The sequence below is a fragment of the Eretmochelys imbricata genome, chromosome 6, assembly GCF_965152235.1.
Source record: "Eretmochelys imbricata isolate rEreImb1 chromosome 6, rEreImb1.hap1, whole genome shotgun sequence".
Classification (NCBI taxonomy): Eukaryota; Metazoa; Chordata; order Testudines; family Cheloniidae; genus Eretmochelys; species Eretmochelys imbricata.
In genome coordinates this window covers 4306701-4331505 of record NC_135577.1, presented here as the reverse complement: position 1 = coordinate 4331505, position 24805 = coordinate 4306701, and the positions used below count along the sequence as shown (strand labels likewise).

The 24805-nt window shown below is 48.3% G+C and overlaps 1 protein-coding gene across 1 annotated transcript; it reads right to left on the bottom strand.

Moving 5' to 3' along the window:
- Positions 1-8546: 8546 nt before the first annotated feature.
- On the bottom strand, positions 8547-15001 carry LOC144265964 (NACHT, LRR and PYD domains-containing protein 1b allele 2-like). Its single transcript, XM_077819068.1, has 5 exons — positions 14991-15001; positions 14286-14439; positions 13167-13308; positions 9488-9529; positions 8547-9192 (listed from the first exon to the last, which is right to left on the bottom strand). The coding sequence occupies exons 1-5, from the start codon at positions 14999-15001 to the stop codon at positions 8936-8938; spliced, it is 606 nt and encodes a 201-aa protein (XP_077675194.1). The 3' UTR covers positions 8547-8935.
- Between the last annotated feature and the right edge of the window lie 9804 nt (positions 15002-24805).

Here is a 24805-nt window from a genome sequence, read left to right as displayed (position 1 = left end):
CGGTCTCTGTCAGGGGCCAACACCGGTGCTCATTATCCACATAAATGTCTAATCCCTCTCGAATGCTGCTAGGTTCTGGGCCTCATGTGTACCTTGCGGTCGGGACTTAAAATTAATATTATTTTACACAAAGCCCAATTAGCTTTGATCCATTTTTAAATTTGCTGCCTTTCAGTTCAAGTGTCCTGCTGTTCTTGTAGTGAAAAAGTTTTTCCTAATATCCAACCTAAACCTCCCCCACTGCAACTTGAGACCATTACTCCTTGTTCTGTCATCTGCTACCACTGAGAACAGTCTAGATCCATCCTCTTTGGAACCCCCTTTCAGGTAGTTGAAAGCAGCTATCAAATCCCCCCCTCATTCTTCTCTTCTGCAGACTAAACATCCCCAGTTCCCTCAGCCTCTCCTCATAACTCATGTGTTCCAGTCCCCTAATCATTTTTGTTGCCCTTCACTGGACTCTTTCCAATTTCTCCACATCCTTCTTGTAGTGTGGGGCCCAAAACTGGACACAGTACTCCAGATGAGGCCTCACCAATGCCGAATAGAGGGGAACGATCACGTCCCTCAATCTGCTGGCAGTGCTCCTACTTATACAGCCCAAAATGTCGTTAGCCTTCTTGGCAACAAGGGCAGACTGTTGACTCATATCCAGCTTTTTGTCCACTGTAACCCCGAGATCCTTTTCTGCAGAACTGCTGCCTAGCCACTCAGTCCCTAGTCTGTAGCAGTGCATGGGATTCTTCCGTCCTAAGTGCAGGACTCTGCACTTGTCCTTGTTGAACCTCATCAGATTTCTTTTGGCCCAATCCTCTAATTTGTCTAGGTCCCTCTGTATCCTACCCCTACCCTCCAGAATATTTACCTCTCCTCCCAGTTTAGTGTCATCTGCCAACTTGCTGAGGGTGCAATCCACACCATCCTCCAGATCATTAATGAAGATATTGAACAAAACTGGCCCCAGGATCAACCCTTGGGGCACTCCACTTGATACCGGCTGCCAACTAGACATGGAGCCATTGATCACTACCCATTGAGCCCGACTATTTAGCCAGCTTTCTGTCCACCTTATATCCCATTCATCCAGCCCATCCTTCTTGAACTTGCTGGCAAGAATACTGTGGGAGACTGTATCAAAAGCTTTGCTAAAGTCAAGGAATAACACGTCCACTGCTTTTCCTCTCATCATAGAAGGCAATTAGGTTAGTCAGACATGACTTGCCCTTGGTGAATCCATGCTGATTGTTCCTAATCACTTTCCTCTCCTCTAAGTGTTTCAAAATTGATTCCTTGGGGACGTGCTCCATGATTTTTCCAGGGACTGAGGTGAGGCTGACTGGCCTGTTCGTGAAGACAGAGCTGAAAAAAGCATTGAGTATGTTAGCTTTTTCCACATCCTCTGTCACTAGGTTGCCTCCCCCATTCAGTAAGGGGCCCGCACTTTCCTAAGACCTTCTTCTTGTTGCTCACATACCTGTGGAAATCCTTCTTGTTACTCTTAACATCCCTTGCTAGCGGCAACTACAAGTGTCATTTGGCCTTCCTGATTTCATTCCTGCATGCCTGAGCAATATTTTTATACTCCTCCCTGGTCGTTTGTCCAATTTTCCACTTCTTGTAAGCTGCTTTTTTGTATTTAAGACCAGCAAGGAGTTCACTGTTAAGCCAAGCTGGTCGCCTGCCATATTTACTATTCTTTCGACACAGCGGGATGGTTTGTTCCTGCAACCTCAATAAGGATTCTTTAAAATACAGCCAGCTCTCCTGGACTCCTTTCCCCCTCTGATTTCTGATCCACCCCCCAACGCTAAACCACTGATCCCACCCTCCTGCTGGTGATTATCCATCTGTCCATACCACTGACCCAACTTTGGCTGCCTCTTGGCCTGTTGCAGTGCAGGCAAGAGCCGGAGGGATAGCTCAGTGGTTTGAGCATTGGCCTGCTAAACCCAGCGTTGTGAGTTAAATCCTTGAGGGGGCCATTTAGGGATCTGGGGCAAAAATTGGGGATTGGTCCTGCTTTGAGCAGGTGGTTGGACTAGATGACCTCCTGAGGTCCCTTCCAACCCTGATATTCTATGATTCTATGAAGCAAAGAGGCAACCAGGTGTCTGTGTAAGGCCGGCAGCTTCCTGGGAGGGTCAGTGTTACACCTAGCTGTCCTGGGCCCTGCAGCGTTAGCCCTCGCACTGCCGGTCAGCACAGCTTCTCTTCCGTAGCCTCAGACACGCAGCCAGCCTGGCCATAGACTGTAGTGGAGAACATGGTGTCACAGTTTTGGAGTAACTGTACCTTTGACTCCTCCCTTCATGGTCTGGTCCAGAAGAGCCCTCTCAGGTTTCTAGACATCACCTCTCTTTGGGCAAAGTCCAGCCTGCATGTGTTGCTTGTTTCCCCAAGGACACTGTTTTGCCAGTGACCAACCGGCTCGCTCAAACCACAGGACATTTATTTAAAGACACAAAGAAACCATATAGAACGACACCAAAAGCTAAACACATATTAAAAGTACCAGACATCGCCCATCAGCCCTGAGGACAGTGGCAGGCCTCAGTCCTGCCATCCTTTCCACAGGCTTAGGTCCCCCTTGGGTAAAAGATTACGTACCTTTGTTGAATCAAACAGAAAGCCCCTCTCTCAGGGCTTGTCTACACTTGAAACGGTACGGCGGCGTGGCTGCAACACGGCTGCACCCCGTCAGCGTAGCCACTACCTACACTGATGGGAGAATCCCTCCCGCCAACATAGGTAGCCCACCTCGCTGAGAGGCGGGAGCTTGGTCGACAGAAGAATTCTTCCAACCGCCTCGCACTGTCTAGGGGTGTGTCTACATGTATAGCATGCCAGCAGCACAGCTGTACCGATGCAGCTGTGTCGCTGAAGCACGTCTGGGAAGACACTCTGTGCTGAAGGCGGAGAGCTCTCCCACCGGCATAATAAAACTACCTGTGCGAGCGGCAGAAGCTATGTCAGTGGGAGAAGCTCCCCCGCCGACATAGCGCTGTGCACTCGAGCACTTATGCCGGTGTAACTTACGTCGCTCAGGGCGGGTGGTTTATTCCCACCCCTGAACGACGTAAGTTTTGCCGACATAAGATGTAGTGTAGACATGGCCTACACCAGGGTTTAGGTCGGCTTAACGACATCACTCAGAGGTATGTGGATTTTTCACATCCCTGAGTGAGGTTGTTAACTGACCTATTTTCTCATGTAGACCAGGGTTCAATTCAAGCCGGACTTTTTACACCAAAAGCCCTTCCTTTGTCTCTTTGGTCTCTGGTACCTGTTTGAACAAGTCTGAGCAAACCACCCCGGGGCTGGTACTTCCGTGAGGCTGTTTACAATCCCAGGGATTGCAGAGATCACCCCTCACCCCCATCAGTCGTTCCTGGTGGAGTTGCAGTAACCCTCCCCAAGGAGCAGACACAAGCCCTAGCCCAGGATGGTAGTTAGAACATTCATTCATTTAATACAAGATGGTCCCCAAAGATACAGCAGGCGGTTGCAATATCGGTCACTCATGGGAGATAACGACTTCTGAGCTTCCTGAGGAGGTGACTCTGGCTCCTACTCAGCTGAATCTCTAATCAACTCTCCGGCTCCCTAATCTGGATTGTTTACTTCTTCTCTTTGACTCCAGAGGTCCTGGCTGCATTGCCACAGCCCAGTCAGCACATCACTGGGGTCAGACGGGGAACTGGGGCAGCAGGGACCGAGGGTGGCTCCTGTCCCAATGAGGGACCAGCTCTGCCCCTGGGCTGGTTCTGGTCTGTAGCCCATAGGGCTAGCTTGCCTTTATTATATTAATCAGTAATGCAAGGAGCCTACAGACCCGTATCCTGTGAGACATGAGCTTCAGCAACTTAGCATAAGGCTTGAGGCCTATGAACTTTGAACAGATAAACAGCCCAACGGAAACCCCAAGTATTGGGGAACTGAAAATAGAGGGCTTAAGGGGAATTTCTGACCACAGGAACATGAGTCTAACCACAAAAGTGTTATCGCAATGAATTGACATACATAATTGTTATGAATTGACGTAACATCTGCAGATACCTAACCACAAAAAGGCCATGGCAAAGAATTGACGTATATGATGATAAGTTGAGATCGTTAATATACTAACCTATAGGAGAATAAGATTCCAACATTAGTAAGGTGAGGAAATAAAAATAAGAAATGGGGAAAACCCCCTACTGACTATGCATCAAACAATAATATGACACGCTGATGCCACTATGTTTGATGCATTTTCAGTAGGGGTGCAGTTCATCCACCTTTCTGTTCTCAAGAGTGTATAAGGCATTTCTCCCTTGATCACTCAGATTTTGGCTATGAATAATTGGACCAGCCCTAGTAGAGACAGACACCCATGGTCTGGGAATGGGAGACTGAGGCTTTTCCTTCAATCCATATTAATAACTGTAAGAGATGTCCTGCTTGAGCCAGGCTTTGCTTCAGCAACACTTCCAGGGAGCGAGAATCAGTGGATGGATGTTTTGGTCTTATTAGAGTAAAGAGGATGGGGAATGGGGAAAATAATCCACACCTCCGTTTGTATTTGAAATGTATTATCGATCCAACCATGTTTGTGGCCCTGTCCTGTTAGCTTTCCATCAACTACTGAGCACAGAGATTTACTAACAGGAATATTCATGACAAGTGAATGTTTAAATGACTCTGAATTTGTAGGTTTGATTGCAATGTTTGAAAGTCATGCTATATGTTGGCTAGTTTCATAAGCCATCCAATCAGAGAATAGAAACAAGGCCATGTGGCTTCAGTATCTTTCCATGCTGGCATTCATTTCAGAGTCCAACTATTGAAAGCTCAGAAGGAACTCTCTGTGAGCTGCTGAGAGAGAGAGAACTTCACAAATAATTTTAATCAACAAATAAAATCGGGAATGATACACTGGGATTCAGTCCACCGTAGGCCATAACTTCTGCTGCCCTCAGCCCCTCATTCCTCACTTTTATAGTTTGTTGGTCACGCCTCCCACTCCACAATCTGCTCCATCTTTGACTCCCATGCCCCACTTTCCCTATCATAAAGTCCATCCCACCCGCCCACAGCCCTGGCTTGCTCCCAGCTCCTGTTCTCAGGCGGGTGGACACATCAAGAGAGTCCCATCAGCATGCCCACTTCCTCCACTACAGGGTTGGTCTCTTCTCCTTTAGATCTGCCATCTGCTTGTTCTCCTTCCTCATTGACTTCCCTACCAACAATCTCCATCATTTATTGCAACATTTAACTCCCCTTTTAAACCATCCCAGTGACCTCTCTTCCCTCTCTGCATAGGATCTTACCAGCTTCTCCGCAGAGAAACAAAATCTGCCAGAATATACCTCCTCTTCTTCCCTCTCCCTTCCCAACCACCACCTCTTTCCCCTGTCATTGACCTTGAAGTCTCCCACCTTCTCTCCATGACTACTCTCCACCACCTGTTTCAATGATTCCTGTCCCTTCCCACCTTCTTACCTCAACTATCCCTGTACTAATCCCCTCCATCACCCTTTTTCTCAACCTCTCACTGGCCTTTGGCTCCTTCCTCTCACAATACAAGCTTGTCACAGTCTCTCCTATCATCAAACACCAGCCCTCAACCCTGCATGCCTCTCCATCTACTGTCCCATCTCTCTCCTCTCCTCCATCTCTAAACTCAACAAATGGACTGTCTACCACTAATGGATTGAATTCCTTTTTTCCAGCTCCATCTTGGACCATTGTAATCTGGCTCCCAATGTTTCCACTCCACTGAAACAGCTCTCATTAGGGACCTCCATAACTGTTTCTCCTCAGATCTTGGGGTTTGTCTGCTCCAGCCCCATCCTTCAACCTCTCTTCATAGTAAAACCATCTCTGTGAAGAGCAGAGTCTATGTTGGTGGGAGAAGCTCTCCCACTGAGATAGCACTGTGCACATGAGCATTTATGCCAGTGTAATTTATGTCACTCGTAGGGGGGGTTATTCACACCCATGGGTGACATAAGTTTTGACGACATAAGCTATATCAGGATCCAGGTCGGCTTAACGACCTCACTCAGAGGTATGTGGATTTTTCACATCCCTGAGTGAGGTAGTTAAACTGACCTAATTTTCTCATGTAGACCAGAGTTCAATTCAAGCTGGCCTTTTCACACCAAAAGCCTTTTCTTTGTCTCTTTAATTGCTGGTACCTGTTTGAACAAGTCTGAGCAAACCATCCAGGGGCTGGTACTTCTGTGGAGCCGTTTACAATCCCAAGGTTTGCAGGCATCACCCCTCACCTAAATTCCTTCTAAGCTGCATGGCTGGGGCGGGGAGGGGAACCTCTCCCTTAGCAGAGACCTGCCTCGGCCAGGGGAGAGGCGCCCCTCCCTCAGCCTGGCCCAGGACCACCAGAGCTGCTGCAGCCAGGAAGAGGAGCCCCTCCCCCTGTCCCAAGCTGCTGCAGTGAGAGAGGGCTGGGGGCAGTTCTTTTGCCCCACCGCAGCCCCGGGGCAGCCTGTACCCCCAAACTTCTCATCCCCATCCCCACATCAGAGCCTGCACCCCAAACTTCTGCCCCATCCCAGAGCCCGCACCCGCAGCCAGAGCCCTCAACTTCCCCCACCCCAACCCTCTGTCCCAGCCTTGAGCCCCCTCCCACACTCCGAACCCCTTGGTCCCACCACATGAATTTTGTTATGTGCACCAATATGAAGGTGATGTGTCACATATCACCTTCATAGTGGTGCACATAACAAAATTCATTCCACACATGGACGTAAAAAATTAGAGGGAACACTGCCCCTCACCCCTGTCAGCAGTTCCTAGTGGAGTTACAGTAACACTCCCCAGGGAGCAGACACTAGCCCTAGCCCAGGATGGTAGTTAGAACTTTCATTCATTTAATACAAGATGGTCCCCAAAGATATGGTACGTGGTTGCAATATCGGTCACTCATGGGAGATAACTGATGGATGTCTTCCTATCCATTAAGACCTTGACAACAACCCCCTCGCACCCCGACCCGCAACGTTTTAAGTCCCACAAGCCTTTCTGGGAATATTTTTTTAGGCTCATGCAATCAGGCTACCATCAGAAGGAGTCTTGGAAAGCAGATTGGGCTAAACAAGACTTAAAAAATAAGCACCTTGTGCTGGATCCCACGCAGAAGGTTCCTGGGTTTGACCTTCCATGGTCATCTTGGTCAACTATGAACCAAATCCCAATCAAGACATAAGGTAAAACAAGGATTGCCCCAATGTCCTTCTGCCACCACCAATAAACAAAACTGCACGGCTCACTGCACGGTTCATTCCCCCAACCTCCTCTCCACAGGTTGACAGCTGGATGCACAGCTGCACATTATCAGGACTGAACTCAAGATAAGAGCAAATAGGCATCCCTGACAATATTGCCCCGGCTGTTTCCATTTTCTGTGGGAAGCCTTGCTGGCTGCTCAGACCTCTGCACAAGTCTCTGCACCTCAGCCTCCCACCCATCGCTACGGCCTTCACCCTTCCCCGCACAAATATTGTGCAAAATACAACATGCTGCTATAATCATTGGAATGCTTTTTTCTACTGCTTCCAGCCTACTCTACAAACAGCGCCCCCTCTCTTTCAAATGTCAGATGCACACTCCACTTCCATTCTGCAGCTACTGAGGTGAGAGTTAAACAGCTCCTTCCTTCTGTCCAAGTGGCCTGTGAATGGCTTCATTAACTGGGAAGCAGAGGATGAACTGGGTTTCCCAGGATAACTGGAGCAATGTCCATCGTATTCCTAGGGGCAAGCAGTCCTTTCTCCAATAAGATAAACAGGCCTGAGGTCAAAAAGGACCTATCGCCATGGATCCAGCCACCTGCATTTGTGTCTGGATACCAGGTGGTCAACCAGGCATTGGAGCACCATAGAGAAATCCCCTCTGTTTATAAATTCTGCACTTGGGTGGAGGGGAAGGAGGGGAGGCAAATATTATGCATAAAGGATCCATCAATTGCCCCAATAGAGTTTGGGAACCCATGTTTGCAAAGCCATCAAAAATCTCCTGAATATGACCAAGCTTTAGGACCTGGTGCCACAGCACGTTTTCCTTGGCATCACACACCTGCATGACAACGGCCCCAACAATGGACCTTCCTAGGTCAAATTGGTTTACTATGTACTGGTATTATTTGGGGGTGGCCAGACTCCAGATGGCAATGGCAACCTGCTTGTCCACATGATGGTGCCATTGCAGCTCCAGGGTTAGTTCAGCGCATACCTCAAAAAAGAGTTGTCTTCTCCATCCATATCCGAAGAAGTGAGCTGTAGCTCCCGAAAGCTCACGCTCAAATAAATTGGTCAGCCTCTAAGGTGCCACAAGTCCTCCTTTTCTTTTTGTGAATACAGACTAACACGGCTGCTACTCTGAAACTTCCCCATCCAGAAGTTCTCTCACCACTGGTGGTCGCTCTAGGTCTTCAGAACAATCCTTTCCCACTGGTCTGTGCTGGTGTTCTGCGCCCAGAAATGCTCCTGGAATCTGTCTTCTATGATCATGTGCGCAGTAGTGCCGCAGGCAAAGTCCAAAGCCAAATTCATTCAGCTGAACCATAGCCCAAGCGGCATCTGTGAATTCCAGGTTGCCAGCACAGGGCACAGAGCTATGGGACTTTTTTTTTTAATTGAACCCGGCCAGCTTCAGCTATGTATCCCACAATTCACAGCAAGAACAATCACAGAATGCGGAGTGCTCAGCGCCAAGGCAAAGGCGGGAGGGATTCCCTCTGAGAATCCTGCGCACTTAGTACATAGCAAGCCTCTGCTGCGTACACGCGATGCAAATTGAAACATGGAACAGGTGTCCCATGTGCACACTATTATTGCGGTTTGCATATTGTGAGTTACCTGATTTGCATCAAAAACCTGTGGATTAACCCTTCCCAATGCAAATAACCTCTGAGAAGAGGGAAAGCTGCCTCCATCTATTTCCCTTCAAGTTCGTCAACCAGGTGTCTGTGTTTGTCATTCAGAGCCTGGTAGAGCTTTTCTTTGCAGTCTGTATTCCAGCTCGGGACCAGCTCATACAGCTTCCGCATCTTCTCCGGGTTGGTTCTCTCGGCTCTGACACTCTGGTATTGTTCGCTGTCCAGAATGGGGCCACACAGTGAATCCAGGATGCTGTCCACTGCAGTCACCCGCAGGATCAGCTCTTCTCGGTGCTGGTCAACAAAACGTGCGTCTGAGTGGAAGAAAGAGAATGAATCGGGGTGTGTTGGCATGTTTGCTAACATAAATCTTTACACTTCCCTAGTGAGTTTCATCCCAGCACTTGGCAGTCTGGATACAGAGGGATTGCTCACCCAGTGCCAGAATGCAGCCACTGCTGGGGCAGCAACGCTGAACAACATGTGGACAAGACCTTAATAGGGATTTCTCCACCTGATTTCTTTGCTTCAGAAAGGAGAAATCAGCCTGTTTGAGAGAAGAACTGGATTTAGAAACTGGTATTTGCAGCTCTGTGAATCCCTACTCACCTATTCGCATCTTCTTGGATGAAACAGAAGGTGTCAGGTCCTCTGGAAGAAAAAGGGAAAAAGGGAGTCAGCAGGTGTTTACTTTTCACTAATATGTCACGTGGTGCCATTTTACACTTGATTGGCTTGAGAGGCGCTGAGGACTCAGTTTTACCCCAGAGTCACTGAGATCAGAATCCGACCCTGACTCCTCTTCATGTGAGTGGAGTTTCTGAGATCAGAATCTGGGCTGACCTCTATCCCTGAGGATCCCTCTCATACAGAGTCCCCAGTTTTCAGGAAAAAGGAAGCACCGAAGCTGCTGAGTCTGAGCTTGGAAGACTTCACTCCACAGTGAGATGGCCTAAAGATATGAATGCTGCCGGTCCCCATCCTGTAGTGCAATGGTCCCCAAACTGTGAGGCGCAACCCCCTAGAGGGGCATGGAGCAACGTTTGGGGGGGCACGCAGAGGGGAAGGGGTGCCAGCCACCACAAGAGGCATGGAGGGAGTACCAGCCAGGCATCCAGCCCCGCTCCACCCCCAACCTCACTTCTCCCCCAGCCCCAGTCCTGGGTCCAGGCCCAGCTCGGCTCTCACTCCCTCTCCACCTGCAGACTAGGTCCACCTCTAGCCCCAGCTCCTTCCTCATCCCCAGTTCCATCCCCAGCTCTGCCTAGTTTGAGCTCTGGTGCTGAGGAAGCCTGGCCGTGCAGTAATGGAGGGACAGCACGGACAGATTCAGTTACTGATAAGTGGGGGTGCGACTGAAAAAGTTTTAGCACCACTGCTGTAGGGTGACCAGATGTCTCAATTTTATCGGGACAGTCCCGATACTCAGGGCTTTGTCTTATATATTACAGTGCACCGGCTATGTGTTTTGTGCTCTCCTGCCCTCTGCTGGTAGGAATCATATCTGCTCAAGTTTCAGAGTAGCAGCCATGTTAGTCTGTATTCGCAAAAGCAAAGGAGGACTTGTGGCACCTTACAGACTAACAAATTTATTTGAGCATAAGCTTTTGTGAGCTACAGCTCACTTCATCGGATGCATGTGTATCATGATGGGCCCTGATAGCCAGGTCGTGAGTACTTATCCTGTGCTACACCCAGCATGGGGGCAGTTCTGTTAACCAAATGGATTATGTTCTCCCAGACTTCTGTTCACCCATGCTAAGCTGTGCCTCCCACAATACGTTGTAACAAGCATTTGGCAAAAGCGAATAGAGAGCCTATCAAAGACAAGATACATTCGTTCTGTATCCTAGTGCAACCTTAGGAAGTGCTTTCATGGACAACTGGTTTGGAATGCTGTATTAAAACCGAGATATGGGAAAGTTACAAGGAAGTATAAAGACAAAGCTGGCACCAACTTAACAGAACAAGAAGCAATGGTCCCAAGTTGCGGTGGGGGAGGTCTAGGTTGGATATTAGGAAACACTATTTCACTAGGAGGGTGGTGAAGCACTGGAATGGGTTACGTAGGGAGGTGGTGGGTTCTCCATCTTTAGAGGTTTTTAAGGCCCAGCGTGACATATCCCTGGCTGGGATGATTTAGTTGGGGTTGGACTAGATGACCGCCTGAGGTCTCTTCCAACCATAATCTATGATTCTATGATTCAGGTTTAGGTGACATATGTGGTGCTTTTCACTTGTAAACAACCATATTGGAATTATGGCTGATGTGAGGGTGTATCTTTGAAGCAAACCCACTGTGTAAGGTCAACTCTGTGAGATCACTTCCCAAAAGGCCATATATGACTAAAATAAATATTTGGTTAAGCTGGGTTATTCGGTTTGATACCAGTCAGCTCTGTGTTCTTTGGGAACCAGAGCACAGTATCCAGCCTGTCTGGCTCATCAAGGACACCCCACACACACACCCAGCCTCTGCTTGAACCAAAACTGATCAGAAGAAAGACTTACAGAAAGCAATGAAAAGGCAGTGGGAGACACACCTAAACCCCTCCTGACAAGGGTGACAGGATTAAGGCAACTCCCCTAGCCTCATGTGCACCAAAGATGGGACAGGGAGGCATGATTTAACTGGGAATTGGTCCTGCTTCGAGCAGGGGGTTGGACTAGATGACCTTCAGGGGTCCCTTCCAACCCTGATATTCTATGATTCTATGATCTCCATTAGCATACAGAATGGAGAACAGAGATTCCAAGGCAAGAACCGCACTGAACTCTGGGACCAGAAAAGCAGGGAAGCACTGCATCCTGGGGGATCTCTGCTCCAGATGTTAATGAACCTACGCCTGCACACCCCCAGCTCAGCAGTTATCAGACCAATTCTAGTAATGAATCCTTGATTGATATCCAAAATACTGAAGCTGCCTAAATGCATTGTGAGCTCCCTTGAAGGACCACCCATAGCCAGGAGTGATCTGTTCCTATTGTCCAGCCTAAAGAAAACCCTTGAGTCATCAGTTTACCCATAAACAACGATAGTTTTCTCCGGTATAGTTTTTTATATCTCACTTTGGTAATCTTTAATAATGTAACTGTTATGTTGGTTTAGGCTCTCCTTGCGTGGTTATCACTATTATTCAATAAATAACTTTTATGGTTAAGCTGGTTGCTTCCCTTCCTCTCTCTCTGAACTTTACTCTTTTGTGTTTTTGGCTTCCCCATTTACTCTGCAGCAACGCTCCTCTTACCGAAGCTAAAGAACCCTGTAGCGTCCAGACTACTCTGGGGTTTGCTCATCAAGTGGGTTACGACCAGAACAACTGTAACGTGAAAGTGGGGATAGGGACGTGCTGAACCTGTGACATATGATGGTGGCAGCCTGGAAGTGCTGCTCGACCCACTCTGCTCAGGTGCACTCTATTCCGGTGCGGTACCTGTGGCATATAAGGGTGGCAGCTTGGAAGTGCTGATTGACCCGGTCCACTCAGACTTGATCTATTAGTGTGTGTGTGTTTTCATCTGATTCTGGGGCTGGAGGAACCCAGCCCTGGGGAACCTAGGTCCAGCAGGACAGCTCCATTGGGAGGGGACTTGCAGCAGGGAGAAGTAGAGCTCCCTATGAGAACACAAGTGACACAACCAGTACATTGATAGAATTACAGACCCCCCCACCCAAAAGAGTAACCCTAATAAATGCGCGTACCCCAAAGTAACAGGTATATCTGGTAACAGGTTTCTTGAATATTTTTCATAACAAACCACAAGTGTAGTCCAACAACTGGTTATACATTTAACAACAGTCCTAGACACGTTACAGCTAGTGGGGATTCATCTTCATTCCTGGGGTTGCCCACAGCAGAAGGTGAGTGCTATATCCCTGTGGTGACTGTACAATTCCAAGTATTCACGGTTTGCAGCAGCAGGACAGCAGTGAAGCTCTCATTGGCTACAGATTTAGGACAGGTTTCAGAGTAACAGCCGTGTTAGTCTGTATTCGCAAAAAGAAAAGGAGTCCTTGTGGCACCTTAGAGACTAACCAATTTATTTGAGCATGAGCTCATGCTCAAATAAATTGGTTAGTCTCTAAGGTGCCACAAGGACTCCTTTTCTTTTTGCAGATTTAGGACAGTAAACTTGAGTTTTGTACCCTTCTGCCTCTCCCATCTATTTGCCAGTCCCCTCACACACTGCCAAATCCTGTGCACAGAAGGTGTGTGCCAGCCATCATCAGAGATGCTGGCTGGGGGCTGCCTACACAGATATCTCCTCACTGCCAGGCTGAGCCTACCTGATCTGATAACAGCCTCCCAGATTGGCTTCCCATCCTTTTTCTCTACCAGGCTGAGCTCCAGCTCCTCCTTCACATCCTTGGCGTGGATCTCTGGGAATGGTTGAAGAGCTTCTGCAGGTTTATCCAAAAATGGCAGTTCCTGTAGGAAAACCAAGTGTGATATTAGGGGTGACCCCCTCACCACCTCCAACCCAAGCAAGCCGGGCTGGGAATGGGGGTGAGGCATGTTAGAGCTGGTCATAGAAGACTTGATTCCACAAAACAATTCTCCAGCCAGCCCGTAACTGTGAATATGTTTGGAAATATTCAGCCACTGTGATACGGAACCAACTGGTAGCCTGTGCATTATTCACTAAGTATCTGACCTCAGTGTTCAGTACTCGGGCTTTGTGACTGGTTACATTAACACATTAGGGCTACGTCTACACTACAGCCAGGATCAATGCTCCAAGATCGATGCACCGGCGGTCAATTTAGCGGGTCTAATGAAGACTTACCAAATCGATCGCAGATCGCTCTCCAGTTGACCCCCCCCGTACTCTACCCTGATGAGAAGAGTAAGGTAAGTTGATGGGAGAGTGTCTCCCGTCGACCCCCCGTGGTGTAGACCCCGCAGTAATGCGGCCTAAGGTACATCGACTCCAACTATGTTATTCATGTAGCTGGAGTTGCATACCTTAGATCGACTTACTGCCGTAGTGTAGACCTACCCTAATACAATACACTCCCTTTTCCTTCCATGGATCCCAAAGCTCTTTACTAAGCCAGGTCAGTATCATTATCCCCATTTTACAGATGGGAAACTCAGGCACACAGAAAGATGGAGGGAATAGAACCAGTGAATCCTGACTCCCAGGACTCTACTCTAGCCACTGTACCAACCACTGCAGTCCCTGCAGCACAGTGACCCTTAGTGCTGTGATGGGGCATTGGGGTCAGCAGGAGAGAGCACCCCCCCCCATACTGAGCCCCCCACATTGCTCCCTGCAGCACAGACCCCCTTGCACCACACTAGAACATTGGGGTCAGCACTGAGTCAGAGAGGAGAGTGCTTTGCCCACATCCCTGCAGCCCAGCGCTCTTGAGTTCCATGTTCACTTCCATAATTTTACTTACCTTGGGTGTTACTGTTATCTCCGATGGACTGGACACAATGCAGCAAGAGCCAAAGCGCAAGGGTTTAGAGGTGAAATGAGACTTAGACACAAACCATGACCAGCACTTCTCTTCATAGATCTCAACTGCCTGTGAATCATAAGGACAGTCGTGTCTGGGAGATACAAAAAGAAAATACTACAGCAATCCCTCAGCCAGAGCTGTCAGGGTCTCAATTCCCATTCTCCTCCTACACAGCAGCCTTGGAGAGAAGGGTCTTTGTTAAAAAGGAAAGGAGAAAATCTGTCTGGGTTTAAGACCGGGACTGTGATCTGGGGAGAGTGTTCATGATTTTCATGTTGACAATAAGGTACTGTAATTTGTAGCAATCAATTTAATATGACAGATTTGCCCTCTTTTATAAATTGACTGCAAACAGACTGATTTACTCAGATTTGTTGTTTGAAATTATTTCCTATTACTCATCTAAGTTACTGAACCTGTTTATTTCTAGCTTGTCTTGATGCTTAAGTCTGTAGATGTCACAGAGAACAAGCCACGGTGGTTGTAGTTTTTGATTTTAGTTATCTGAGAATTACCAGAGCACAGAACTTGTGACCAGAACAGAGGGGAACAGAGCATAACTCACTCTCTGATACTTTGTGTGAAAAGTAGGAGATAATTTCCCCAGTGGAATATCAACCTCCTGAGAGTAAAATTACTTACATGAAGAACATGGAGACAACCAGTCTCCAGTAATGTTTCACTATGCTCTCCTTGGCCAGTTATCTTTCAACAGCTGATTGCCCTGTTGTGAGATATTCCTTATTATATGATGGCAAGTGAATGCGGATCACACCAATTGCACACTATGGTTGGTTCTCAGTTACTGTAGAAAGGTCCCTCTGAACCCAGCATTGAACCCTGCCCCTGCCTCAGTTTCCACAGGTGTGCCCCCAGTTTCCCTCTCTCCAACAGTTGGCAGCTGGCATCCAACCCGTTATGTCACTGAGATGACTTAACCCTCCAGATGGTCCCAAGGTTTAAACCAAAGAATTGAATCAACACACAAATCTTCCACCCCAGTCTCACCCCAGGAACAGCCCTTCTTCTGAGGGTCTGTCGTCTCCCAATATTCATCCAGCCCATCTGGGCTCAGCTTCTAGCCCTCCTGGTCTCTCCTCAGTCCCTTCATCTTCCTCTTGTTCATACAGGTAGCTGGTCCCCTGCACAGGGTGGCAACACAGGGGGAACCCAAACCCAAACCCTCCCACCCCTGTGACTTCCCAGCTCTCAGAACGCTAAACAACCAGATGTCTGCCCCATAATCTAGACTGCCTGGCTTCTTCCTAGTGCCTCTTCCTACACACTGCCAGCCCTTGAGCTGTGGATGAAGCAATGGTCCCAAGTCTACTCTCCCTGTAGTCTCCATGATCTGCTTCCTCTTTGCCCAAAGACTGCGTGTATCCCCCTTAACAGGCCTGATTGGGTCACATGACTCTGTCTAGTGACTCTTCCCTTAATTCCATTCACCTGGGGAGGTGGGCCCCAGAACTTGTTAATGGCCAGTTCACCCCATGAGAGTTGAGATAAGCTGTGGGCTCTGTCTGTACAACTTATGAATTCCAGTTGATATTATGGAGCTATTCTGAAATGTTACTGTGGAAAACTGTGGCAGCATGAATGCCACCCTGTATGTGGACCCACCATGGGCTTGCAGGGCTGGGTCAGATCCTCCTAGAACAGATACAATAGGAAGGTACTTAAGGACAATGATAATGACTGCACAAAAGTTATGTGAAAGAGCAACTTCATGCCAAGAGAAAAGGTACTTCCCCCTCTGTCTGAGGGGGCAGTTTTTGAAGCAGCTGAAAGTTACCAAGAAACAGAACAAAGAAAAGCAGGTGTTGGAAGGGGGCATATAAGCTAGGGAGACCCACAGGAACCTTTGGGAAGGAAAGAGGAAGGTCACGTGAGCTGAGGAAGAAGCCTTGATGAGAGAGAAGCCACCCAGAATGGAGCAGCTGCAAGACCTGTCTGTTTTCCTGAGCCCAGATGTTCTCCCAAGGGAAGGGTGAGCTAGTGAGGGGCATTGCAGCAAAGATGTTTATTATTTTCTATATGGTCTGTGCTCTCTTGTGCTTTGTATGATTAAGTGAAAGAGCAATAATGAGTTAGTCTCTGGGCAAAGTGTCTTGTGTGTGTTCTGTGCTTCACAACAGCCCCGTTGTCCCTGAGAGAGTTAAACTGTAACAGGGTAAGTGTGTGTTCCCATAAGGCTCACACTATAGATTACCTTGACCCGTGAGCCATCATCAGGTATCAGATAGAGGTGGAGGGTTAGATTAACTCTCTTTTGTGCCTGGTAGAGCAGTACAATGGAATGGATCTGAGTTCGCTGATCAGAATTCTCCCTCCTCCAAAACACTCCAATTAGAGAGAAGCTGGGGTTCTCCAGCACGGCATGGAACGACCTCACCTGCGTTGGGTTCTCCAGGGTCATCCCTTCATCGATGAAATTGGCAATCTGCATCCGGGAATTGTCGGCATCTGTCAGTGGGTCACAAAGCAAACGAGGCTCCGTTAGCCTGTCCTCATTCTCTTACTGTCAGAGAGGCAGTTTGTCCACCTGAGTTCTGGAAACACCCATCCCTTTAGCTCTGTGGGTGGCTTGGATTCTGCACTGACCTTCACAAGGTCCCTCTGGCAGCTTCCCTCCACTGCTTGCCCTGACCCCCCAACTCCCAAGGACATCTCAGCCCACTGCTCATCTGATTGTGTATTAACTCCCGGATATCTCCTGATCCTGGAAATAGGAGCAGAGTCCTATAAAATCTACACTCCTGGGGCATAACCAAATCTCACAGTCCAGTTATTCTTTGTAAATTACTTTGAGAGGTGAAAGAGTTGGATGAAAGGGCCTGTGTTAGCAGCACACAGCAGAGTAGGCGGTGTTAAGCTAAGGTTTCCTTATAAAGGGAAATGTAAGATCCTCTTTACAATTGCTTATAATTTTGAAAAACTTTAACCATTTGGACTGAAATTTCCCATGCCGGGTCCCTGCCTCAGATGGATGACTCTTTTTGTTTTGTTTTCTTAATTTCAGCAAAAATGGTTCAGCCATTTCCAAGAATAAGATTAAGGAAAAATTACATTGTTTTGCCAGTGTTAAAAATATTCTTATTGTTCGTGAAGCTCAAACACCTCCATGAATAGCAGCAGGGGCTTGAAATTTGGCAGGGGGTTGCATATGTGCCAGGATTGTGCTTTATGCTGTTCCTGTGAAAATCCACCCAAGTTTGGCCGAGTTTGCATCTCACCTTGTACATGTTCACTAGAAACTTGTTAGAGTGTGCCAGCTAAACCCCGATGAGTCATAGAATCATAGGACTGGAAGGGACTTCGAGAGGTCATCTAGTTCAGTCCCCCTGCACTCATGGCAGGACTAAGTATTATCTAGACCATTCCTGACAGGTGTTTGTCCAACCTGCTCTTAAAAATCTCCAATGATGGAGATTCCACAACCTCCCTAGGCAAGTTATTCCAGTGCTTAACCACCCTGACAGGTAGGAAGTTTTTCCTAATGTCCAGCCTAAACCTTCCTTGCTACAATTTAAGCCCTTTGCTTCTTGTCCTATCATCAGAGGTTAAGAACAACAATTCTTCTCCCTCCTCCTTGTAACAACTTTTTATGTACTTGAAAACTGTTATCACATCTCTTCTCAGTTGTATCTTTTCCAGACTAAACAAACCCAGTTCTTTCAATCTTCCCACATAGGTCATGTTTTCTAGGCCTTTAATCATTTTTGTTGCTCTTTTCTGGACTTTCTCCAATTTGCCAACATCTTTCCTGAAATGTGATGTCCAGAACTGGACACAATACTCCAGTTGAGGCCTAATCAGTGCGGAGTAGAGCAGAAGAATTACTTCTAGTGTCTTGCTTACAACACTCCTGCTAATACATCCCAGAATGTTGTTAACGTTTTTTCCAAGAGTGTCAAACTGTTGACTCATATTTAGCTTGTGGTCCACTATGACCCCTAGATCCCTTTCTGCAGTATTCCTTCCTAGGCAGTCATTTCCCATTCGGTATGTGTGCATCTGATTGTTCCTTCCTAAATGGAGTACTTTGCATTTGTCCTTATTAAATTTCATCCTGTTTACCTCAGACAATTTCTCCAGTTTGTCCAGATCATTTTGAATTTTAAACCTATCCTCCAAAGCACTTGCAACCCCTCCAAGCTTGGTATCATCCGCAAACTTTATAAGTGTATTCTCTATGCCATCAACTAAATCATTGATGAAGATATCGAACAGAACCGGACCCAGAACTCATCCCCGCAGGATCCCACTCATTATGCCCTTCTGCACTGGGCATGCTCCAACCTTGGGCTGCAGGTGCGGAGCTGTGCTCTCCCTGCAACTGATCCTCTCAACAGGCAAGGACGACTGTGTCACCAGAACTGAGAGCAGGGAGCTGGTCTCTCTTGTGCTATCAGTGCCCCCTTGTGGGCATCCAGGCACCACAGAGGAGGAGGCCTTCTGAGTGGAAATCAAAGGGGCAAAAGCCAGAGCTGTGGGAGGATCAGATCTGGGGGGCAGTTGGAAAAGACTAGGTCTGGCTAGGCAAGGACACTGAAACTGGGATAAGTAGTTGGAGGGAGGTGGAGAGACAGGACTCGTGGGCCACCGTAGTGGGTGCCCACCCCACCCCTAAGAGCAAGAGGCACCTGCCGGGGGGCAAGATGGGGAGTCCCGGCAGTGCTTACCTGGGGCAGCTCCCAGGAAGCATCCGACATGTCCCTCTGGCTCCTAGGGGCGGGGGAGCGTAGCTGGGGGGGAGCAGGGGGAGCGGCCGCTCCCCCCACTGATCACATCAAAAGTGGCGCCTTAGGCGCCAACTCCCTGGGTGCTCCAGGGCTGGAGCCCCCACGGGGAAAAATTGGTGGGTGCAGAGCACCCACTGGCAGCTCCCCGCCCCGCGCCCTGCCCCAGCTCACCTCACCTCCGCTCCGCCTCCTCCCCTGAATGCATCGCCCCGCTCTGCTTCCCGCGAATCAGCTGTTCAGCAGGAAGCCGGGGAGGACTGAGAAGCAGGCCGCGGCTTCCCGCTCAGGCCGAGGGTGGCGGAGATGAGCTGGGGCGGGGAGCGGTTCCCCTGCGCATCCCCGCCCCCCTGGGTTACCTGCTGCGGCGCGGGCAGCCCTCCTCGTGCCCCCCCCGCCCGAGCTCACCTCCGCCTCCCTGGGCCTGAGCGGGAAGCCACCGCTTTCTTCTCAGCCCTCCCCAGCTTCCCGCATGAACAGCTGATTCGCGGGAAGCCTGGGGGACGGAGAAGCAGAGCGAGGCAGCGCATTCAGGGGAGGAGGCGGAGCGGAAGTGAGGTGAGCTGGGGCCGGGGGTGGGGTGGGGAGCTGCCACTTTTGGCCGGTTAAATTTAGAAGCCCTTTTAGAACCGGGTGTCCCTCACGGAACAACCGGTTCTAAAAGGGCTTCTAAATTTAACAACCGGTTCTAGCGAACCGGCTCCAGCTCACCACTGCCTAAAAGGTACTGGACACTAGATATCAGAACATCCCGGTACGAACACATTCCACAGAGATAACAAGGAACAGGCAGACCCATCCTAAAGACAAGGTCAGAAGGACAATATGATGGATAGAGTTGTTTTGTTCAAACCAACGTGTACAAGGTGAGAGGCATAAAGGGGTTGCACCTCAATATGTCTGGAGTGATGTGTAACTTGTTTGTATCTGTGTATAAGAATGCATCCCTGGGGAGGTGTCTTTGTCCGGCCTGGGAGTGGAAAGTCCCACCACTGACTGAGCTGTGTCCATTGTTAGGGAGCACATAGGGACTAGCAACAAACTGTAGATATATAATCTGGGGAGTTAGAGACTGTGTTTCTCTTCAACAATAAACCTGGCCAGCATGCCTTCGTAGCTTACTGGAGTCTGTGGTCATTGGGGTCTGCTGTGCCAGCAATCTGCAGAGCCAGGGCAGCACACAGAGGGAACACATGCATGCATGCAGCTGACTGATATCAACATCAAGCAAGAGCAGAGCACCTACCATTGGCATCTCACAACAGTTAGTCACAGAGGGGGCTGGATTAAGATTGCATAGGCAGACTTAATTCCAGCATTTCCTAACTTTTGAATGCTCGACTTTGCAACCTTAACATTCTTTTAACATGTCGCTATATTAATAGCTGTGATTATTATGTTCTTTAAGGGTGTGATTATGACTCCTCAGCACTATTCACTGGGCCACTCTGCTTTAAGGTTACAATCAAGATTACCCTTATTGTTAATACTATTACAATGGTGATTAAAGTCACACTGTTGAGTCTGATTCCAACCGTACCTCTGAGACACAGGAAGTGCGGGAGGTGAACGGCTGCCATAGCATCAGTCAGTTCCACTCTGATGTCAAACAAAGGGCCAGCCACCATCCATTGCTCCTCCTGCGATTCAGTCAGATGCTGCCTCCAGGAGCTGTATCCATATTGGATGGTCACTGCTGCCCTCACCTTGAACTCCAGTTCAGTTTCAGGGCAATGGAACCAGCCTGCCCTAGAGAAATGAACCCTGCATATCCGGGGGTGACAAGAGGAGGGGAGAGCAGGATTAGACAATGCTAGATATAACCAGACCAGCTTTTGGTCTAACTTGTAACAGGTAGTACCACTTCCATTTATCATGGTCTTTTCTCTCTCTCTCTCTCTCTCTCTTTCTCTCTCTCTCTCTCTATATATATAAAATGAGGAGGAAGATGGGGGAAGTTAGTAAAACCCCTTTTCCCTTCTCTAGAACCTAGGGTCCAAGGACTCCAAAGTGTTTTACAGTTGTTAATAAATTTATCATTGTAAATCCCACTAGGAGATAAGTATGTAACGTTTTACAGAGGGGGAAGTTGAGGAATACAGAAGGGGGGGAGGTTGGTTGCTACCAAGGGCACACAGACAATCAGTGGCAGAGCCTGGGACAGAACCCAGGACTTCTGTCCCTCTGCTGTCACCACCATTCCCCCCTATAGCTAAGGCTAGAACCCAGGAGTCCTGATTCCCAGTCCCCCTGCTCCGACCTACTAGACCCCTGTTCTCAGTCATTAATAGATTTCAGAGGTTCCTCATGTAACATAAGTCTCTCATCCCCACCCTGGCAATGTCTGTGGGGGTACAGCCCTGTGCTATGAGCTGGCAAAATGTCCTAAAGTGTTTTCTCCAATAAAATATACGGGTCATCTCCAGGGAAGGAGCCAGTTTGATCTACACCACCCTTAATAATGCTTTACTCTGTTTATTGTACATTGTATATTGAGCCTGTCCCTATGGGACACTGTGACCTCTGTGATAGGATCTGACCTGCGCTACCAGATGCAGACAGCTGCAGAGGGGATGAAACCAAACTCCCAGCCCCAGCTCTCACCTGTACATTTCCTGGTTCCTATCTAAATCCTGAATAATCTCTGGTTTTATTTCTTCTGGAAGATCCTAAAACACAGGAATAGGCATTAACTCAGCCCCGTTGGGGATTTCCCACAGGATTATAGTGGACTGTCAAGACTGCTCTAGCTAAGGTTTACACCAGCTTTCTGTTTAAGCTTAACTCTTCTAGATCCACTAAAATCTGCATGGTTATGCAGATTGCTTTGAAATTTAGCGTGGCTTGTTGGGGTGATAGCTTAGGTTAATGATCCAATTGACCATGAGTTCCTAAGATACAGGCCTCTAAAAAATGGTTTGCCTAAAGCTCATGAATTCTATCCATGTATTTCCCCCCACAGATAAGGCTCAAACCAAGGCCGGGATCATTACACGAGGGTCTCAGTCACTTGAGAGTTACCCACAGAGTGACTGTCACCCAGTAGCTCATATGGGAGTGGGACAGAGTGCTGGGAGTTCACAGGTGAGCTTGTGCTCTGATCACTCTGACACCAATTAGTCCCACTGGAGAAGGCAGACTGGGGTAATGGACACTAATTATCTAATCAGTTGTGATTGCTAAAGAGCCAATTAGCCCATCACCAATTGGTCTCACTCTTCCCACAACTCAACACATGTAAATAGCGCTGGAAGAACAAAGACGTTGAACTAGGGAAGTGCTGGTGCCACGCAGGAAAGAAGGAAGCCTGCTTGTGTATGAAACCTTGGTGGATTGTTGATACTATCTCACAGGGTGAGACACTGCTTGATTCAAATCCTATCTAGTATATTAGGCTTAGATTGCATTTTTGTTTGTGTGCTAGATCATCTACTTTAATCTGTTTGCTATTACTTATAATCACTTAAAATCTTCCTGTAGTTTATCAATCTAATCTAATCATCTATCTATCTAATCTATAAATTTTACCTAAAACAGTGTGGTTTGAGTGTAGTGTTTGGGGGAAAATCTCATTTCAGGAACAAAACTTGGTGCACGTCCACTTTCCTTTGTACAAGTGGAGGAGTAGGTAACACCTTATATACTGGTCAGGCTTTTGACCAGGGCAGGACAGGACAGCTCCAGCATCCTAGGCTAGGGAACTAGGGGTATTTTGGCTGGAGCCCCTCTATTGTTGGCTCATGCAGTGGCTGGCCAGAGCATTAATTAATGCAACTGGGTGTGGCCCCTGCTTGTGGCTGTTTGCAAAGCCCTCCAGGCTTCCCTCACACAGGTTCTCACAGTGTGAGAGGGAGCCCAGGCTGGTAAGAAAGAGGGCTTAGCAATACCCCAGTTCCAGGTTGCATCCTGGGTGAAGCCCGTCATACTCTCAGGTTGTATCAGCCCCTCTTCTTGCCCCCTCCCTATATAAGCAGGGATATGGAGGGCCCTATCCCTCTGTGGGTGACAGAGTGAGTGGGCGAAGGAGTCCAGTTGGTGGGGGAGATGAACTGGGTGGGCCTGAGGTACAGCTGGGAAGCTTGGCTGAAATGTGTGTGGTGGGGGGGGAGTGGGCAAGCTCAGACTACATAAAAAAAGGTAGTGTATGGCCCTAGAACGAGCTGCTGCTTGTGATGTGTTCACACAGCAGCACAGGTAAGGAGACAGTGAGAAGCAACTTCTTACGTGTTAATGGCTTCTAGAGTGCAACTAACATCTTAATGGGATGGGAAGGGTGAGCTGGCAATAGTGGTGGGACTACAAATTGTGGAGAATGGTTGTGCAGAGACTGGAAAAGGAGATGTGCCCAGTCTCCCCATTCAGCTGCTTAAAGTTACTGTAACAACCATGGAATAAAACTGTCTAGGTTTGGTACTCAGACCATGGCTGAGATTTTTCTCACCGACCCTGTTAGCAACTGCACATTGCAAATATTTCACAGCATGGCCTTTATCCCCATTCCAGTATAACAAAATGGTACAGTGGGGGGAAGAAGCACTGAGGAATCACAGAGCAACTGTGTGGCCTCATGGAGAGACCCCTGGACTGAAACTATTCCTAGCTCTGCCACTGGCCTGCTGGATGACTTTGGGCAAATCTTTGCATCTCTGTGCCTCAGTTTCCCATCTGTGGAATGGGGATATTGGAGTAGAGTTCATGGAGATCTATTGATGAAAAGTGCTGTATAAAAGCTAGGTCTTTTTTGTTATTACCTGCCCCCAGTAGTGTATCAATGGCAAACCTAGGCAGGCTGCACAACTGTCTAAATGATCACTGACTCCTACAACGTTTCTGTTTTCATTTTTTTTTAAAAGTAGGTAATTCACTAAAGTGTACAATAATGCAGAGCGTAAATTGCCTGGTGGTATCTCATGCTCTCCCAGAATGCTGAGTTCAGCAAAACTCAAGCCTCTGCAAAACAGAAATATAGAGTTAAGGTAATGTGATGGACTCAGACCAGAAGGCTTTAAATGAGTAGTCCTATTGGGATCCAGGAAGTGGGTCGGTGGAAGCCTGTCCACTGCTAAAGGACCTCCCCCCAGACCAAGGGGAGGATCCACAAGGTCTGGGATAACAAATAATTACGGGGGACAATTAAGGAGATAACAGGAATGGGAGTGAGGTCAGGGAGTGAGTAGTGGAAGGCAAATATATCAGCCTCAGTCTGTTGGGATCCTGGAGATGGGCAGGCAGAGCCCGCCCACTACTAAAGGACCTCCCCCAGCCTAAGGGGAGAATTCATAAGGTCCAGGATCTCAATTAAGTACGGGGGACAACTAAAGATATAACAGGGACGGGAGTGAGGTCACAGGGCTAAACGAAGGGAACCAGACGGGAACACCAAGCAGAGAACCCCAGACAGCACCCACTGCTCCTCGAAGACATCAAGGGAGCCAGTGGACGCCGCCCAGAGGAACTCTTCCCTCATGCATGAGACCACGGAGGAGCAGAAGTAGGCCCCACAGTCACAGAGAACCCTCTCGTCTACCATCCTCTTCCTGGTGGTGTAAATGGCTACTTTGATAAGTGCCAGGAAGAGGTTGACGAGGAAGTCTCGTGACTTAGTGGGGCCACAGATAGGGTGTGCAAAGATGAACAAGTGTGGGGAGAAGTGCAGCCAGAACCTCAGCAGGAGGTTCTGGAGGAGCCAGAATAGGGGCTGCAACCTGGCGCACT

Bases quoted from the DNA above. Each gene is read 5' to 3' on its own strand.
- LOC144265964 (XM_077819068.1), bottom strand. The intron at 13,309-14,285 runs GTAAGTAAAATT...GTTTTCCTACAG, and splicing joins AGATAACAGTAACACCCAAG to GAACTGCCATTTTTGGATAA. The intron at 9,193-9,487 runs GTGAGTAGGGAT...TCTTCCACTCAG, and splicing joins ATCCAAGAAGATGCGAATAG to ACGCACGTTTTGTTGACCAG.